The sequence below is a fragment of the Apostichopus japonicus genome, chromosome 14 (assembly GCF_037975245.1).
Source record: "Apostichopus japonicus isolate 1M-3 chromosome 14, ASM3797524v1, whole genome shotgun sequence".
Lineage (NCBI taxonomy): Eukaryota > Metazoa > Echinodermata > Holothuroidea > Aspidochirotida > Stichopodidae > Apostichopus > Apostichopus japonicus.
This window is the reverse complement of record NC_092574.1, coordinates 6,059,562-6,076,028: the sequence shown is the minus strand read 5'-3', so window position 1 is coordinate 6,076,028 and position 16,467 is coordinate 6,059,562. Positions and strand designations below refer to the sequence as shown.

At 37.0% G+C, this 16,467-nt stretch overlaps 1 protein-coding gene across 9 annotated transcripts in view; it reads right to left on the bottom strand.

Moving 5' to 3' along the window:
• LOC139979685 (serine/threonine-protein kinase Nek1-like) overlaps positions 1–16,467 on the bottom strand; it is a 40,596-nt gene that overhangs the window by 22,063 nt on the left and 2,066 nt on the right. For 6 of the 9 annotated variants that reach the window (XM_071990710.1, XM_071990713.1, XM_071990719.1 and 3 more), the window contains exons 3-22: positions 16,413–16,448; positions 15,244–15,304; positions 14,589–14,630; positions 13,811–13,950; positions 13,530–13,597; positions 12,803–12,889; positions 12,095–12,149; positions 11,614–11,738; positions 10,308–10,383; positions 9,488–9,551; positions 9,112–9,211; positions 8,043–8,079; positions 7,675–7,734; positions 6,576–6,605; positions 4,884–4,931; positions 3,707–3,820; positions 2,958–2,993; positions 2,017–2,219; positions 1,099–1,213; positions 525–692 (exon numbers count right to left, since the gene is read on the bottom strand). In XM_071990710.1, the coding sequence (XP_071846811.1) occupies positions 525–692; positions 1,099–1,213; positions 2,017–2,219; positions 2,958–2,993; positions 3,707–3,820; positions 4,884–4,931; positions 6,576–6,605; positions 7,675–7,734; positions 8,043–8,079; positions 9,112–9,211; positions 9,488–9,551; positions 10,308–10,383; positions 11,614–11,738; positions 12,095–12,149; positions 12,803–12,889; positions 13,530–13,597; positions 13,811–13,950; positions 14,589–14,630; positions 15,244–15,304; positions 16,413–16,448 (1,665 nt within the window). The remainder of the gene's footprint in view (positions 1–524; positions 693–1,098; positions 1,214–2,016; positions 2,220–2,957; positions 2,994–3,706; positions 3,821–4,883; positions 4,932–6,575; positions 6,606–7,674; positions 7,735–8,042; positions 8,080–9,111; positions 9,212–9,487; positions 9,552–10,307; positions 10,384–11,613; positions 11,739–12,094; positions 12,150–12,802; positions 12,890–13,529; positions 13,598–13,810; positions 13,951–14,588; positions 14,631–15,243; positions 15,305–16,412; positions 16,449–16,467) is intronic. The other 3 variants (XM_071990716.1, XM_071990715.1, XM_071990718.1) reach the window with 3 other exon arrangements.

Sequence of the window (16,467 nt, the reverse complement as noted above, 5' to 3'; positions counted from 1 at the left end):
ATTGCACCTTGGACAATCTAAGAGAAATTTTACCAAAAACTAATGGTATCAATGACAACTTTCTAAGAGTACACTGGTATGTACTTGTCCATCCATCTGTTTGTGTAACATATCTGCTTCTTGTATGTCTGTAATAAGTTTGCTTTGGGAGAATATCCTGCTGGGACCATTCAACTTTTACACATTTTTCTCCCTTGGTTTGTTTTCTTGCTTTCGAATATAAACAGCCTTTGTTAGAGTTTACTTCAATCTCTCTTTAAACCAAACATAAAAAAAAATCAGAGAGCATAATTTATGTACAGGTAAAGAAGTAGGTTCCCAATGAATATCTCTGTTATTATGAGGTCATCTCCATATTAAATAATACATATAAAATAAATAAGCTGACTGTGAACAAAGCTTCAATAGGAAGGATTACAAGGTACTAACAGAGACTGTAGCTAGCTTCAAGATGGTAACAGCACTAAAGGTTCTTGTGGTTACTCTAAGTCTGAGCTGAAGCTAGCAATCCTGTTCAACCATACCTTGACACATTTACCCTCCGCCTCCTCATGCCTCTGCTGTAGTAACTGTCTCTCTTTGAAGTTTTGCATTCTGATTGCTTTCAGTTTCTCCAGATAATCTTGATTTCCTCCAACATTCCTAACCTCTTGATACTGAGGCTGGGGTCTGTCAGGGGGAACATCCTGAAGCTAAAGTGAAATGGAGAAGGTTATGAAGGGGGTAATCATATTATAAACCATTAGATAATGGGGGCAATCGTGAGGCTGAAATATTACTAGATTCGTTTATGACATGAAGTGGCATTGCATGATCAGATTCAAACATCTATCATCTGTATAGTCATTTTAACCTCTGTGAGTTCACAGATACAGTAGTCATTATGTCAAGTCTTTGAGCTGTATAACACACGGTAACGGCAATGAGTCGGCTAAATGTCCCAGAGATACGGCATCACAGATGCATTGGTAAGCTTTCACACAGACTTTTCTCTTAGCAATGCAATAGAATAGGACTGACTCTGATTTGTACTTAAACTTGGTTTTAGTTAATTTATCTGTAATTGAAGTTTAGTTTGCTTGATTTTTCTTTACTTACCGGGTTCCAACCCATCTGGAAGCCTGCTCTGATCTTGTAGGCCTCTGCTTGTCTCTTCCTTAACAAGAATTCAGATACCACCGCTGCTCTGTCTGCAGCATTAACTGCAATATTTCTGATTATGTGAGAAAAAAAATTGACCCAAACGATCATAAATCTACACGCAACAACATTTCTTGCATTCATATATAGATACATATATATATATAACTAACTAAAGATAAACACACCGATAAAAAATTCCGCTCCACGACCGGTTTCATCCTTTTGGGACTCATGAGGCGAAGGTAGGAATCGAACCCCAGATCTGGTGTCACAGACCAGTCTGTACCAATCGACCACAGTGATTCTACTGTTGTGTGAATGCATTTAAACTGGCTTTGTGTTACTGCTAGTGAGGGGCGTATTACCCAAGTGTAATGATCGTACAGAGTGCACCCCTGGTGCTTTGAATCTGACAACTTACACAGAATTACCACCGAGTTACAGTCTGTATGTTTCTGGTGTGTTGATCTTTATTAATCTACTATATATATATGTCATACCACTTGCTACACATTCATTTGTTATTTACGGCTTGGCTTGGCTATAAAGAGTACAATCATAACACTCAATTATCCACACCATTTTGCTGAAAGTGAATTTTTTTAACTCAAACACGTAAAATGTGAACGTTTTTATCCTGAGGCGTCCTTCAACTCCTCAAAGACGTGATATTTCCACAAACATAAATTGGCTCACGGGAATTTCATAGTGGACAAAGAGTTTGAAGCTTAATACTTTATTTTTTGCAACCTTTTATTGGATTTCCTACACCAGTCTTGATTGCAACATTATCTGTTATTATTTTGATTACGACTCTGTCTGCTCACACTTGAAAGAAATTTAGAATCAAGTATGTTAGGGATGATTTCTCACCTGTCCACCTCTGCCCTCCTAGCTGCCTCGGCTGCGCTAGCAGAGGCGGGCCTCTCCAGTATCTGACGCTTCATGGCATCACGATCCTCCCTGAAAAGGGCGACATTCCCGATACCACCTTCGACGTTTTGTTTAGCCTGCAGATTGTCCAAATACTGGTGGTAATGGTCATAGTTGCCCTCATTCCCTGCACGAGGCAAAGGCTGCTCATAAAAAAAAACAAAGAAAAACATGAACAGTAACATTCAAATTAAAATGAATATATATCTATTCCACATATCTTTAACTTCTGAAAATATCATATTCTCACTGTTTTCCCTCCCACTAACCCCCCCCCCCCCTCCCCATCCCAACTCAAAGCTAAGCCTGGACAAAGCTAAAACTAATGAAGGTCCTTGTAGAGTACAGAAAAATATTGTGAGTGAACACTTGCTCTTCGGATTGTCAGTTACACATTTCCGTGAGAGGACCATTAACCCTGACCATTAAAAACCCCCCGTCAGGATTACACAACTGTATAAAATTTTAAAAGATTCTTGCCGGCCGGAATAAAATTCATTACGAATAGATGCCATGCATGAATTAAAATGGATATATATCTATTCCACATATCTTTAATTTCTGAAAACATCATATTCTCACTGTTTTCCCTCCCACTACCCCCCCCACCCCCCTCCCTTCCCAACTCACAGCTAAGCCTGGACAAAGCTAAAACTAATGAAGGTCCCTGTAGAGTACAGAAAAGAATTGTGTTTGAATAACTTGCTTTGGCAGTTTCTCATCTCCCTGTGATGGGACCATAAATCCTGACCATTAAAAACCTTGGCAGGATTACACAACTGTATAAAATTTTACAAGATTCTTGCCAGCCAGAATAAACTTCATTACGACTAGAAGCCATGCATGACTCATCGAACATTTTACAAGGATCTCAAAATTACCTGCAAATTTGGTTGAGGGAGAGGTCTTGCTGGTGGCTGTAAAAGAAAATTAAAGAAAAAGTATAGTAATTTATGAATACAATCCCTTCATGATTATCACAGGAAGACATAAATGAAAACTCATTACCACGTATGTAAATTTATTCAAATCATCAAACAATCATGCTCTAGAAAAGAAACGATAGCAATTTTTCTACCACTTCCTTCTGAGGTCATGGAAAATTTCTCTGACCTCAGAGACTACATGTGGTATATCTGTCTCACGTAGGAGAAAGGGGTCACCTGGTTGGGCTTACTATCACATGCTTTTTCAATCAGTGTGTTTAAGCTTCACTGTCGAGAGAGTGACTTCCAGAATTAACAGAAATGCCAAAAATGAAGTATGTTTAAGTATCTCTAGTCATGTGAGTCTCTGTGTCGTCTCTGACCTTGTAAACTGAAAAGTTAATGTCGATTGGAATGGAACTCGAGTAAATCCATAACGTAAATTATTTTAGAATAAATGGCTACGATGATCTTTCAGTTAAGGTTGATGGGGATTCAATGAATACAAAATGACCATAAAATATAAAAAATTTTAAAAACAATTAAAAAAAGAATAAACAATCCAGATATTTAATGGAACAATGTTCAATATGAACATCACAGTCCAATCCAACAACTTCGCTGATACCACAATTGAACATTTAATGTTACTTTTATAATGACATTATGGGTTTGAAGGACATAAATGATGGAGTGGTGCATACCTGGTGAAGCCCCCCTCCCATACCTCCACCGGAACCACCGAGGCTACCATTACTGCTATTACTGCTTAAGGTGTGTTTCCAACCCGCCTCCCTAGCCTTCCGAATCTGTAACATCTGAGGAAAGTAAGAAAATGCAAGCTCTCAAAAGTTTCACTAAATTTTGATTATACAGATCTTCTGCATGCATGCAGGGTTCACAGTGATCGATGTAACAAAATATGGCGAAACCCTGTTGGGAAAGAGAAGGATAGGACTATGTTGCTCCAGCAGAATTAGGTGTAAAAGTTGTTATCAGATCTTACCCAGTAGGGTGATTTATACAAGACCAATCTACCCGGTTGGGTGATTAATACAAAACCAATCTACCTGGTTGGGTGATTAAAACAAGACTATTCTACCCGGTTGGATGATTCATACAAGACCAATCTACCCAGTTGGGTGATTAATACAAGACCAATCTACCCGGTTGGGTGATAAATACAAGACCAATCTACCTGGTTGAGTAATTAATACAAGACCAATCTACCCGGTTGGGTGATTAATACAAGACCAATCTACCCGGTTGGGTGATAAATACAAGACCAATCTACCTGGTTGAGTAATTAATACAAGACCAATCTACCCGGTTGTGTGATTAATACAAGACCAATCTACCCGGTTGGGTGATAAATACAAGACCAATCTACCCGGTTGGGTAATTAATACAAGACCATTATACCGGTTGGGTAATTAATACACGACCAATCTACCCGGTTGGGTGATTAATACAAGACCAATCTACCCGGTTGTGTGATTAATACAAGACCATTCTACCCGGTTGGGTGATTAATACAAGACCAGTCTACCTGGTTGGGTGATTAACACAAGACCAATCTACCCGGTTGGGTGATTAATACAAGACCAATCTACCCGGTTGGGTGATTAATACAAGACCAATCTACTCGGTTGGGTGATTAATACAAGACCAATTTACCCAGTTCGTTGATTAAAACAAGGCCAAGTTGAAAATCCCTCTCCTCACTGTGAGTGTTTGTTGCATCAAATACTCACACAAACACAATTTAAAAATTTGACCTGCATGGGCAATAACATCCACGTTGAAACAAATAAGACAGTATTTTAAGAATCTGTTTCCAAGAATGAGACTGTAAACAGAATGATCAGACGAGAACGCTACCTTTTGTCTGTCCACTAACTTCTGTTTCTGGGCCTTGAAGTGCATCTCCTGTCAAAGAGAAAAAAAAAATTTGAAGATGAAATCTCGACGGTTTCTGACTATGAGTACAACCTAGCAGAGACGAAACGCAAACCAATTCTTATGTTTAAAATATTTGCTATAAAAGTTAAAGTTAAATATTTAATATTCTGAAGACAGCTTTTCATTTAAATACATTGCCCACAATACATCCCTGTTGTAAAGCAAATAATAAAAAAAAAAGGTCAAAGTGTCACTCTTTTGAACTCTAACCTTCTTGAACTCTAACCTTCTTGCATCTCTACCCTGCAAGAAGAAAGCATTAATAAAGATCACTTTCCTTTCAAGTGAAAGCCGGTGTGACCTGGTTCATACTTGCAGCTGAATCCATCTGTGACTTGCGATGAGCAATCGTACACAGAAATACAAATGAAAGCTCCCCCAGAGTCTAAAATGCATTTTGAGTTGATATACCAGCATAACACATTTAGGATAAAAGTGTAACCTCAGGTCATGTCTTTGCATAACAATTTTTTTTCTTTTGGCTAGAAATTAATTACATCAAGCATTTGCAACAAAATACAAGCTTTAATGAGCAACACCTGCATCAAATATCAATTGCATGTTTAAACTGCAAAGCTTATAGTTGTATCGGTATGGCAACCACAGAGACTGACACTTTTACTGCACAATGGAGATGCAAAAGCTGTTTTGTCATTTTTATTTACTAACAGCAAGTATTTTATTCAGAGAGTACAAATTGTTATCAAGTTTCCTGAAGTAAATAGGAAACAATCTACTGCTGATATTCTACATATTGGTATTTCAGTTTTTGCCAAAATATCTTTTTTTTATCATGATGTACTATGAACAAAAGTTGCTTTACAATTTTGTGCATTTATGTGTAGCAGACAGCCTAATTTGTGTAGGAATTCTAGGTTACCAAAGCAAGAAATCTTGTTTCATGATATTTGTAGTCCTGTGTAGAAATATATCTGATTTTCAGATACAAAATGTTGCTGAAAGTGGAAGCATATGAAAAGCACAGATGGAAAAGAAAACCAGTGAAGAAGTTGAAGCTTTTAACAAATGTAGAGTTCACAAGCTACAGATTTCAAATCAAATTACTGATTACAGACAGAACCCCAAAACAAGGAACACTGAGGAACAAAGACAAAGAAAAGGAAGTTCCTCTATCTTTCCATCTATACCCCCCCCCCCATAACTAGTCAGTGGTCTGTGCATTCATCATGCAAGCACTACACCACATCACAGACATGTTAAAAGGTAAAAATGGAAACTACCAGACCTACCTACCCACCCCCCCCAATAACCAATTTGGATCAGTCAGTGGTCTGTGCATTCATCATGCAAACACAACACCACAGCACAGACAGGTTAAAAGGAAAGAATGGAAACTACCGGACCTCACCAATATGTATGTCATAGGAGGGGGATGGATGGGCGGGGTGGGGGGGAGGTGAGACGGAAGGTGGTTGACTTGCCCACCAGCTGCTTGTGCAAAAGGTGAAAGTTCTGACTGGATTGCAAAGAATTTATACAAAAAGAGCACCACATAACAACAAGGCAGCCCTGCATGAAGTTTGCAGAAGTTTTACATTAAGCGATTCAGACCAGCACCACAGACAGTAACGATAGTCACTTAGTAAATACCTCATGATGAACAGCAGGTACCCAAACATTCTGAGGAGGATAAATATACTGTTAACTCCCGTCGGTACCTGGAGTTTTGTAGAGCATTATCATCACCTTACATACTGAAGAGGGTGGCACAATGTGAGGTAAAACAGATCACACAAATTACCTTTCATCGTCAACGTTAAATTGTTCTAGCTAACCATTAAATTAAATTTCCTGCTGGCTGAAACTCAACTGATGTATTTGCTGACAGATAAAAGACAGTTGATTACAACAGCCCGTTAACTTTAATTATTACTGTTGCAGGTTACTGTTGAATTATCATTCGATATTAATACTGATATCTTATACTGTTCCAGGCTATGGCATGTACATGTGCTTGCACAGTCTGCTTGGAAGCTTCATCTCTGTGCCATACTTCTGATGTACTTGACAAGCTGTATGTGCCATACTACAGATGTACTTGACAAGCTGTATGTGCCATACTACAGATGTACTTGACAAGCTGTATGTGCCATACTACAGATGTACTTGACAAGCTGTATGTGCCATACTACAGATGTACTTGACAAGCTGTATGTGCCATACTACAGATGTACTTGACAAGCTGTATGTGCCATACTACAGATGTACTTGACAAGCTGTATGTGCCATACTACAGATGTACTTGACAAGCTGTATGTGCCATACTACAGATGTACTTGACAAGCTGTATGTGCCATACTACAGATGTACTTGACAAGCTGTATGTGCCATACTACAGATGTACTTGACAAGCTGTATGTGCCATACTACAGATGTACTTGACAAGCTGTATGTGCCATACTACAGATGTACTTGACAAGCTGTATGTGCCATACTACAGATGTACTTGACAAGCTGTATGTGCCATACTACAGATGTACATGAAAAGCTGTATGTGCTTTACTACAGATGTTCTTGTCAAAAAAGACATTTGATGTGGAAGGAAGATTCCACCTACCACAAATAAACAATCTATCTGTCGATCGTTACAAGCAATTATTCTCTTAGTTTCATTAATAAGTTGAGTATTTTACGTCTGGGTGATTCTGATTACCATGGGGAATATCTTACATGCTTCTATGAATCCTACCTTATTCCGGCGTTCCTTCTCTTTGGCCAATAATTCTTTCTTCTTTTGCTCCAAGTCAGGCTGCAAAATATTTCCAGGAAAATAAAAAACGTTAAATTTACTGGACTTGTGAAACGTTTACTCTTTGGATAACTTGGGGTACCTCATAGCTTAATTATTTAAGCTGGATGACAAAAATATACATTTTCCTTACAGCTAAATGGTGCTCTCAGATTCTTCAAGTTAGACTTATTGTTATGAGAGTAATTCACACATTAGGAATCCAAGTGACACACCGTGCATAAGTGTCTTATGTCAATACAGTACTTATTGTTAACACAATTTCAAAAAAGATTCATTTTTTTCTAGTAAACATAACGTCCACATACCTGCGAAGAGCGTCTTTCTCTTTCGGCAGAAGATTTCCTTGAGAAGAAAAATAAAAGCATGATTATCAACTTCTGCTTTGCCAATACTTCGATTACTCATCTGCGACATTATGGAACAGTTTAACGAAGGAAGCTAAGTGTGCCAAAAATATAGATGAATTTAAAAAACTAGTCAAAACCTTTCTATTTAGATCTGCATTCCATTAACCATGCTTTCTATACTATTTATATTGTCACATTATTACAATGCATTTTCCATTTTGCATTTATAGCGCTATTACAATTTAAAAAATTTCACATTTATATATATTTTAAATTTAAAGAATTTGTTTGTATCATTTTCGATTTTCCATTTGCAGTTTTTATACAATTTATTGTCAGATTGTATATAACAAATTTTCTACCCTTTTTATACATTACATTATCGATTTATATATTTGTATATCATGTTTGTATGTATTTTACTGTAAAGCGCCTTAGAGCAATTTCTGATTGGATAAGGCACTATAGAAATTTTGTAAAATTGTAAAAATAAATAAATACAAACTGAACAATTTCTAAACCGATCTGATCCACAAGTCATGTTTTGTGTTGGGGTGCTAGAAGACACAATCCACTGAAACTTGTACTAAGCATTAGAGAAAAACCACTCTCTACCATTTGAGAAATACTTATTTATCAGAATCATGGATCAAGAATGGAGGGCTCAGCTGCTTAAACACAGAATTTGTCATTCTATGGTCACTCTGGCATGGACAATATTTGATACATAATTTTTCTTACAACTTACTAATTTAGATTTTGCATTTATCCTTTTCCCAAGGGGGTGGGGACAGATTCAGAGGAAAAGGTAACAGAAGAACTGCTTCACACTAATAAATAACTCAGTGCTTTGTATATTTTCCTGGACATTTTATCACTTTCATTTCTAGATGCGGATGGATGAAGGACATAACTGCCATCATCGCTATCTTTAAACCATGCTAAGACTCATTACAAAAAATTCTTGAAATCCCTCTGCTGCAAACTAATCTATTCATTTACATTTTAATTTTTTGGTCAATTTTACCTTACAATGGGCGGTTTTTTCCGCATCATAGGAGCACCGTACTTCGCAGCAGGGCCGCTAATCCTCACCCCTTCGCTGACTTTATCTACGGGACGCTTCACTGTGGAACAGAAGGAAGAACAGACAAATGCAAAAAATTGTCTGCGAAATTACTGCATCAATTTACTATTCCAATTAGCTTCCTCCTCCTGTTTTAATTTCCCATCTCATCTTCTTCAATATAAATGTTTCACATTGTAAATTTCCTTTTTAGTATTTATCTGCAGTGTTTCAGACAAAGCCCACAGAAATTGACTTGCAGTTATAAGTACAAACAATATATGAATAACTTCAAATGTTAAAGTCAGATATAATTTGAAACGTTTTTCATTTTTACCTGCTGCCTTTGGAGGTGGCATTCCTTTATGTAGTACTGTATGGCTAAATTCATCTTCCAATTGCTGAGAAGAAGAAAATATATAAATAACTCTTTGTGGTTGAGGGACTATCATGGGGTTGCAAATTCATACCTGGTTACCATATCAATCCTGCGACTGGTAATCATGTACCATCCGATAGCATAAATTAAAAATTAAAAATAACTCTATGTGATTAAAAAACTGCTTTACCTACGGAGGCAAATTCAGGCTCGGGTACTCAATCGCTATCAGTAATTGTCTGAGAGCTGTACAGTGATGCATAGGAATGTGGCATACCATGTTTGATTTCCCAACAGAACTGAACAGCAAATTCCAATTCATACATGTCATAGCTTCAATCCATAAAATTGAATAAACAATTTTGCAACACCTACACTTGAAATATCTCAGCCCCATCACCTATCTTTCCATACTTTTTTATTTGGTAGAACAATTTTGCTTTGATTTAATTTGAGGAATGGTAAATCAACTCTTGTGAGTCGCTGTAATGTACGGTTGTAGGACGACACAATTTACGCAAGCAGTATTACAAAGCAGCTAGCAGAAGCCTACGGCATCGGTTAAATATCCCTTGAAGTACTATTACTTTTCACTTATGGCATCGGTTAACTATCCATTATAATACTAGTACTTGTTACTTACGGCATCGGTTAAATATCCCTTGAAGTACTATTGTTTGTCACTTACGGCATCGGTTCAATATACCTTGAAGTACTATTATTTGTCACTTATGGCATCTGTTAAATATCCATCATAATACTAGTACTTGTCACTTACGGCATCGGTTAAATATTTTCGTATTCGTTTCATGATGAAGTTCTTCTTCAGTATTGTATTTACAGACGGTCGATCTCTGCAATAAAAGAAAAGGATCATTTGATTTCAGAAAAGTTTCTTGAAATGAGAGGTATTAGCAATCGTATCAAATAGCAATCATCCATATTGGACACATATGTCTTTTGATTTCCAAGATTTAATAGCACATCTCCACCCACCCACTCCCTGCCACCTCTCCCTCCCAATGTTCATTATTACAAATGGGACCATCATCACTGTTCAGAAAATCGGAGACAGCAAAAACTCTTTGACACCACAGAAGTTTGTAGATTTGCGTAGAAAATTGTCTGTCACCTTGGAGAAGACAACTAAGCTCTCTGCAGTCTTTAAGTTTTGTCTATTTGCGATCCCAGTTTGAGTTGCCAAAAATTTGGTAATATTGTTTACTTGTTGCAGACTACTTGGGCGTGGTGGTCAAGTGGTTAAGGCGTGGTGGTCAAGTGGTCAAGTGGTTAAGACTTGTGATCTAAGAAAAGCAGGTTCGAGCCCTGGCCAGATCATTGCATTGTGTCCTTGAGCAAGGCACTTTACCTCCATTGCTTCTCTTCACCCAGGTGTATAAATGGGGACTTGCGAGGTGACTTGTAAATATAGTTGCGTGTGCCGGTTTGTGCCTGCACCCTATGGGAAGTCCCGCGGGACATGTGGCTGTGGTGCACTGTGGTGCCCCAGGAGGGATTGTTTGAATTGTGCACACTTTGGTGTGTGGGTGTGATAAGTTAACAATGACCAGGGTTAAGTACAGCGCGGCGAGACTATTGTAAGTTGCGCTATATAAGAACTGTTAATTATTATTATTACTTACAAAACCAACATACACACATCTTAGTTATTGACTGCTCAACATCGATTAGGAGTGGCACAAAATGGAAAGGGTACTGTCTGGTTTCTCCTAACTCGTATAGTCTTAAGTTTATATTGTTGGCTTGCCAGAGGATTCCAAGACAGACAAAAGCATCTCAAACTGCTCCTAGAGTATTTCAAGTTTGTTGTTCTTCTGAATTGTTTTTTTTTTTAATACTTTCAGTAATTTTTCATGTCTTTTTATATTGTTGTGTCAACTTGTGTAAAAGTAAGTTGGCCTGATGTTTCTATCCTAGCAGGATCTTCTTCAGAGGCTAAATGACAAGTAACAGTAACAGAAGGGACAAAAACACACACAGAATACAGACAGGTTTTTATATTGTTGTTTACTTGCAGAAGCACTTGTAAAATGATTCAGAAAATGGAATTGAGTTTAAGTTACCTTGGATTCCTCTTGAAGAGTTGGTTGATAAGATTCCTAAGGTCGTACGAATACTTCGGTGCAACGGGAGGATAAGAACCCCGGATTATTTTGAGAACAAGGTTCTTCATGTTTCCTGCTTCAAACTAATGATTTTAAAACAAAAGGAGAGAAGGATGATGAACAACAACGTCGGGAGAGCTGGAAGCTTAATTTTACTGACAAGACAAGTGTGGCCATACATTGCCTTTTATGACAGGACCCAACAAGTTCTATGAAGACACTTTTATTACTTTCAAGCACAAAAATTAGAGTGGCAATGCTACATTAAATCCAACTGGCATCAAACATCTCTGTATGCACCCATGTGTAGGAGGCCGATTCACCAGAACCAATGGGTATCCACACCAATGGAAACAGTACATATTTCATGGTTACCAATAAAGTCCTGTTCTTCCTTTAGACTTTTAATTATAAACTTATGTGGATCTGTCAAACTTACCGCATGTTTGAGAGTGCACAGTTCATAAAGGACACAGCCCAATGCCCATATATCACTGGAGGGAGACAAATGAAGGAAAAGAAGAAACTAGTTAATTCCATGTCCTCATATAAAATGATGACTAGGAGGAATCTGTTTATCATGACGGAGTCTGCTTTAAGTAGCATCAACACACTGAGGTATTACAAACCAATGACACAATGATTATATATACCTTTAAAATCTGCTCCAAAATATCATCGAGTCATACATGCAAATTAGTTCAAGCCTAAAACACATGTAACGCAAATCATCATAATAGTAGAGTAAGACTTATAAATGAGGTGACCCAGGGGATGGGTGACCCAGGGGATGGGTGACCCAGGGGATGGGTGACCCAGGGGATGGGTAACCCAGGGAATGGGGGGGGCAATGGTGGAGTAGGCGGCAGTTACAGTACATTTGACAAAGTTACCAGTTTTGGGAAAGCAAAGGTTAAAGGGAAAGCAAAGTAGATCAGAAAGATGGTAAAATAATTGGAAAGGAGACATGGAAACAAATCAACATTGAACTTCCCTGTGGTAAAACTTAAACCATGTTATCAAATAAAACATTTCAAATGTCTCAAGAGCTCTATTCCTGATGAGATGCTGGTATGGGTACTCATCTTACATCACTGCACTACTTGTAGCCTTCAAAGTTTACTAGTGAGACATTCCATGGCCTTACCTCTTATTATTGTAAGGTTTGTTTTCACAAATCTCTGGCGATAGATAGTATGGTGTCCCAATGCAGGTTCTGGCAAGTTCCATGGTGCTGTTGGTTGAAATCAGAAAGGTTAAACAGTAGTAAACAGATTTGTAAAACCAGCAACCTTTTTTTGTATCCTTAAGGAGTCTGTAAACCAGCAACATTATCCTCACTAAGTCTGTAAAGCAACATTATCCTTAGTACGTCTGTAACCAGTAACGTTATCCTAAGTAAGTCTGTATACCAGCAACATTATCCTTTAGTAGGTCTGTAAGCTTGCAACATTATTCTTAGTAAGTCTGTAAACCAGCAACATTATCCTTGGTAAGATGGTAAACCAGCAACATTATCCTTAGTAAGTCTGTATACCAGCAAAATTATCCTTAGTAAGTCTGTAAACCAGCAACCTTTTCTCTTGTAAGTCTGTAAACCAGCAACAGTATCCTTAGTAAGTCTGTAAACCAGCAAAACTATCCTTAGTAAGTCTGTTAACCAACAACATTATCCTTAGTAAGTCTGTATGCCAATAACATCATCCTTACAAAGTCTGTTAATTAGCAACATTATCCTTAGTGAGTCTGTAAACCAACAACATTATCTTTTGTAGACTGTAAACCAGCAACATTATCCTTTGTAGGTCTTTAAACCAACTGAATGATGAGTTACAAATTTAGAGTATTACAGATAGACAAACAAAATTACTAACTTGTTGAGAACTCTGGCAATTCCAAAGTCTCCGATTTTGATAATACCTCTGCTGGTCAGGAAAATATTCTGTAAAGAGATAACGCAAGATGTGTAAATAACTCGACAAAGGTCAGATTGGTATCATTTTCAAGATTAAATATCTGGACGAAGAAAAAAAAGAAGAGCAACTTAAGATTTGACCGTAATGATAAAATACTCCCAAATTTAACATTTATTTGGTGCAAACAAATGTTAAGGGATGCCTTAATACTTTGATCAATTAAAAAAATAATTCCATACCTGAGATTTGATGTCTCTGTGAAGTATCTTTCTATCATGGACATGTTTGAGAGCTAAGCAAATCTGAACGAACCAGTCCATGATTTGATCCTCTGGAATGAGAGCCCCTCGTCGGGCATTTATACGTTGATAGAGATCCCCTGTGAATAACAGTGAAAAGAATGATTACGAGGGATGTCAACATTTTGAAAAATGATCAGATTATAAGATTGAAATAAGATTTCATGGAATGAATAGAGTGGAATGAAAATAAAGATCTGCCAGCAACAAGTCTGTTGGATGGATGGGAGATTGTTAATTTATTGTGAGAAAAATCTCAAACACTGTCTCTGATGGAATAATAAATCATGACTACGCCATGAACAAATTTAGAAAGGGCAACTATAAAAGTTTCTGAAACATACAAACCAATCTCAAGTAAGCTTCTACAAAGAACTCAAAACAAGGTATCACACAAATAATGTCCATAAAACCTCTCAACTTCTTTGCCTGTTCTATTACTGAGGTACTATTACTGAGGTACAAGTTAACTGGAACTTTGAGTCTTTGACCATTACATGTCATCTTTAAAGCTACGGTACAATACAATAGCATGTTGTGGCTGAAATTTAACTTTCTTGTACCCCATGGAAAAACAAGGATACATACTTTGATAATATGTCAAGGTTTGTTTTATGAAGATTTCTAAATCAACACAATTAATTACTATCACTTGCTTCTTTCTTGATGTTACTTGCTTGTTGGTAAAAATGAGAGAAGAATTCAAATTAGTACTTACCACCATCACAATAGTCCATCACAATATACAAATTACCAAGTTCTATAGAAAGAAGAAAAAAGGGGAAAGGTAACATGAAAACTTTGATCAGATAACATTTCAAAGATGTAAACCAGATTTTGCAGAACTCCTCACTACAAAATTATCTCATTGTGTTCACCGTGCTCATTAACCTGTCTGTATTCTGTGCGTGTTTTTGTCCCTCTGTTACTGTAACTTGTCATTTAGCCTCTGAAGAAGATCCTGCTAGGATCGAAACGTCAGGCCAACTTACTTTGACACATTACAAAATTAATAGTATCATTTTGGTAAACAGAAATACACACAGGACAAGAAATTGCAAGTTTTTTATGCAGGGAACAATTGACCAATTGGCCAAAACGAGTTGAAACGTCGTCCTTGGCAAAGCCAACGCCAAAAATCAATTAGATGTGTAGTGTATGAAATGTCAACATATTTCACCTATGATTTAAATAAAACAGTGAGGGCATGGGATAGCACAAAGTATGAGCGAACAACTTATATTCATAATTAACTCCTTTATTTGATTCTTAACCGTTTACATAAATTTTATCAATTGTGCATGTTGCACAAAAGACTATGTGAACCTCTAAGCTATCCAAACCTTCTTTTCTCTCTGAAATATTGTACTCACCTTCAAATGATTCTGTGTAGGAGACAATATTTGGATGTTTCATTTTTCGGAGGACAGAAACCTGAAAAAAAAAAATTCAATTGTTTTCATACATGACCTATCATTTAGTGTTAATATCCAAAACAACTTAACAAAAGCCTCCTGTATAAATATATAGACATTATCAAATTATTCACATCTTGAACATACTCTAGATGTATTAATAGAATTGCAAGTACGGTAACATATAAATATTTTATTTTCTTGCCAACCTAATCAAGTAATATTACATCTGGTTGTGTCTCTTAACCATACATTGCTTTCCCCAAAACAACTTAACAGAAGCCTCTCTCTATATATATAGACTTTATCAAATTATTCACATCTTGAACACACTCCAGATATATAGATGCATTAATAGAATTGCAATTACGGTTACAATAAATATTTAATGTCTTGCCAACCTAATCAAGTAATATTACATTTGGTCGTGTCTCTTAACCATACATTCCTTTCCCCAAGATCCTAGAGCTCAAGTTTGTAGTTTGCCAATGTTTTACACCATGGGATCTTAAAAAGTCGGCAAAAAAAACATATCGATCCAGAATCTTCCACTTCTCAATTATAGTAATAATAATAATAATAATTAGTCTTATATAGCGCAGAATGCAACCTAAAGGTTGCTCAATGCACTTTACAGATGTGTGTAGCATTTAGAAAATAAGTAAGTTTTAACAGCACGTTGGAATTGTTCAAGTGAATCAATAATGCGGACCGTTGACGTCATAGGATTGCACACCCTACCGATGCCATTGGATCTGTGTGGCAGGTTTGTTCTTTCTGTATTACCCTCAATGGAAACTAATTAAGAACCCTTGTTTTACACAAAATCATTCATATGAGTCTTCTTGTCCAAAATTGATGACATTTGCTGATAATTTTATCCCTACCATTAATTAACTAGAACAAATGCAGCCTAAATTCATAGCACACTATTGCTCTATCAGCTATGTTATATACAAGGATCATGAGTAATATGTGAAGTCTAGATAAATCTGCCGGTAAGCGTGGTCAGGCTAGACTAAGTGTCGATATTTAAACTGTTTTGGAGAACAAGGTTGCTCCATGTTTTAAACACTGGTTGTGATGAACTATGAAAAGTCATTAACTAAAACTGCAAAGTCATTCACCTCTTTTTTAGCTTCTTCTTTCTCTTTACGCTTCATCTGTAAAAAGAGAATATGG